Genomic DNA, 3675 nt, shown 5'->3' on the forward strand with positions numbered 1-3675 from the left:
GAGTTCTCAATTTATAGGTTTCTAACCTCAAGAGCCAAAAAACCAAAAAACAGCTTCGACCAGTCAAGCTGAGGGTCGATTGGTTCATTAATCGTTTGAACATTTAATGTTTGGCAGGTGATTGTTACCCTTAATCGGACCTCGATCGAGAAGGCAAATCCTTTGACTGGGAACAAAAGGCTACTGGAAGAGAGAGAGAGAGTGTGTGTGTGTGTTTTTTGCATCTTTTGATCGAACCTCAATTAGGAAAGGGTAATCGGTCAGCCGGTACCCTAGCCGATTGAGCCGGTTTGGCTAATGCCTCGACCGGTTCACTATTTTTGGCCTTAAAACCTATCTTTTTCTGGTATTTTTACTTCTAACACTTAGACAAGGTCTTTAGGTAAAATAATATGCAAATTTTAAAACGTTTTGCCTAAGGTTCATTTGATAGAACTCGGATTTTGATGGAAATGTAATTTTAAAGTATTAACCAAGTTTTTCAAAGATGCATGAAATGATACGTAAATTTTAAGTGCACCTATGCATTCATCTTATATATGTTTCCTATAATTAAAAGGTCTTTCAAAAGTCTTAATCTTATATCCAGGTCATTTGATGAATTTTCAAACTAACATCTGAAATTCTTTATAATTCAAACCAATTAGTAACTTAATCATGGTTTGTTTTCATCAAAACATGATTAGGATAACCCTTTGACTAACATTAATATTTATTATACCGTTTAAGAATTATCCCACTTTTCTTCTAATTTTAGGTTAAGATTTCAGAAATTGAATTAATTAGGTCATTGAAATCAAATTATTAAATATTTTTAAAATGGAAAAATTTTCTTTGAAATCACGTGTGCTCCACGTGATACTTTTGTTGTGAAGGCTGACAAATTTCAGTGGCCAGTTGATATCTGAAAAGTAAAAACCAATATGCTATCGGCAAATTCGATATTTTCTCGTTTTCTCGGGAAGCAGACAGAATTCTGGGGTTTCTCCTTTAGGGTTTAGCCGATTAACCCTTTTAGGGTTTGTTAGCATCAAACTCAAGTAGGTATATCGAAAATCGGCGATCTCTCTGTTTCTTTTCGGTGTGTGTTTTTTTCTTTTTCTTTTTATTCCTTTCGATTTTCTTTCGTTTTTCGCGGGACACAATCAAAAGTTAGGAATTCCTTCTTTAGATCAGTTAGCATCAAACGCAACTTGGTATCGAGAAAGCACATCGATCTCTCTCTTTGGCGTTTTGATTTTCTGTCGTTTTCTCGGCTTGTTCTTTATGGTTTTGCAGATAAACTTTTTAGGATGGTTAGAGTCAACTAGTCATCGAGAAAACGCATTAATCTCTGTTTGTTTTTCCTTTAAAGTTTCTTTCATTCTCTCTCAAAGTAGTCAGAATTTTCAATAACCTTGTAGGTTGGGTACCATAAAATTCAATGTTCTTGCGATGGGACTTGCATTGCTATACGAGAATTTGCAAAAATTATGGCCCTTTTCAGCTCTCAAATTTGATGATTTAAAAGCCTCAGATGCACTAGTTAGGAAACTTCCAATTCCAGAACATACCAAACAATTCGTGTTTGCTGTCCGTGATCCAGAATCACAATCTGTGATTTACATACTCTGTGCTCAGAATTTATCGGAGCGGTCTGCGTCAGATGCAGACCACTTGATTAGGGCAATTGGGCCTGATGCAGTTGTTGCTCAGGTGGGGCAGTCAGTTGTGGCTGATGTTCAACATGAAGAGGGCCAATTGGAGAATGGTATCAATGACCCAGTCCCTACATCATCTTTTGCAGTAATTAAGCGGTGTTTTATTGATAAGATTAATAAGGAGAAATATGAGAATGTGGCTGGCAGCTTGGTTTTGCGAGAGGTTTTTGGGATTGGTTTTCATGGTCATTTCTTGGCTGCCAAACGGGCAGCAGAGGAAGTAGGTTCATCATTCTTATTGGTTGAATCTCCAATTGTGGGGTCTCTGAGTAACGATAGTGCTTCTCCTGAATTGGGAAACAAGTTTCAGGGTTTAGCTTTGGGGCAGAGTAGTTTGGTGTCACAGAAAGTGGGTAATGTTGCTTCAGTGGGTTCAAAGAGATTCTGTGTTACTGATGAAGCTGGGTCACGTATGGTGAAATTATTGTCGTCGTATTTGGATTCATCTGTGTTGAAATTAACGAGTTCAAGTTCTGTTTCGGATGTGGGATTAGGAGATTTTGTGCCAAGATGCGATTATGAGGCTCCACCATTTGCGCAGTCTGTTTACCCCTTACTTGAGGATTTGCATAATATTTTTTCTGATCTCCCTTCTATTGGAAGGGCTCTAGCTCAAGCACAGAAGATGCTTTCTGATGTGAACAGAGGGGAAATTGTGGATACCAAGCTCTTATCTGAAATTTACACCTTTCGGATTGCAGTTGAGGGGCTGAGAATTGCTTTAAATAATGCTGCTCGGCTCCCCATTAACAAATTGAGCAGTACAAACTTGGATGAAATTGAGTTTTCGGATCTTCCGGTTGAGGATAAGTCACATGCTCTATTTGCGCAAGTCCTTCGGAGTCAGACCAAGAAATTCAAAACAATCGTAGCAGTAGTGGATGCTAGTGGCTTATCAGGTCTTAGGAAACACTGGAACACTCCTGTTCCTCTGGAGGTCAAGGATTTGGTAGGACAGCTTGTAACAAGTTGTGAGGGTGATGAGGACACCTCAAACCACACTGACAGAAGACGGTTATTAACTGATAAACCAGTGGTGGCAGTTGGGGCTGGAGCAACAGCGGTTTTAGGAGCTTCATCTTTTTCAAAAGTTCTTCCTGTATCTACTTTTATGAAAGCTGTTTCCTTCAAAGTTCCTGCTTCATTTAAGCTCATCCTGACCCAAACCCAGAAGGCAGTTGCAATTGGCCTTGGTAAAACTGTTGGTCCAACAAAAGTGGTAGTGCCTGGTATTGCTAGCTCTGGAACTAAAACAACTTCTGTCTTGAAAGCAGCTGCTTCTGCCGAGAAAATTCGGGCAGTGGCCCACAGTATGATAGCCTCTGCTGAAAAGACCAGCTTTTCAGCAATGAGAACATCATTCTATGAAATAATGAGAAAGCGGAACATCAGGGCAGTTGGCTTCTTGCCATGGGCTACGTTTGGGTGTAGTATTGCAACTTGCTCAGGGCTGCTTATGTATGGAGATGGAATTGAGTGTGCAGTTGAGTCAGTCCCTGCAGCTCCTTCAATTGCTAGTTTGGGTCGTGGTATCCGAAGCTTACACCAAGCATCTCAGGCAGTGATGCAAACTGACAGCAATAAGATACAGAAATCTATAGAATCCCTAATGTACAGGTTGAAGAAAGTAAAGGTTCAATAAAATAAGAATTTCAAATTTCCCTTTGGTGTATATTCATTAATGCCTTTCATAAAGTGATGTTGTTTGAATTATAATCAGTGAAATTTCTGAGATTTCTTCTGTGCATATAGATCCTACGATATTGTTTTGTTTTGTGATGGGTGGTTGATTTTTGTTGGCTCTTTTGTATTCTGTAGCTTCTTTTTGATCAGATATTCCATAGCTTCTAAATGCACATAAATTTTTTTTGGATGCTTGAGAGAAATTTTAGGATACCTTTTTCCAATATTGATAATAGAATGTGTCCTAATTCTTTTAGGCAGAGCCAACTTGATTCAAAATTATACAGAAAAA

The 3675-nt window shown here is 38.6% G+C and overlaps 1 protein-coding gene across 1 annotated transcript; it reads left to right on the top strand.

The window, feature by feature from the left end:
- Positions 1–897: 897 nt before the first annotated feature.
- Positions 898–3447, top strand: LOC100266921 (uncharacterized). Its single transcript, XM_002273481.4, has one exon. It carries the CDS (start codon positions 1435–1437, stop codon positions 3340–3342), a length of 1908 nt encoding a protein of 635 aa, XP_002273517.1. The 5' UTR covers positions 898–1434; the 3' UTR covers positions 3343–3447.
- Positions 3448–3675: the final 228 nt, after the last annotated feature.

Source organism: Vitis vinifera, chromosome 5 (genome assembly GCF_030704535.1).
Source record: "Vitis vinifera cultivar Pinot Noir 40024 chromosome 5, ASM3070453v1".
Taxonomy (NCBI): Eukaryota; Viridiplantae; Streptophyta; class Magnoliopsida; order Vitales; family Vitaceae; genus Vitis; species Vitis vinifera.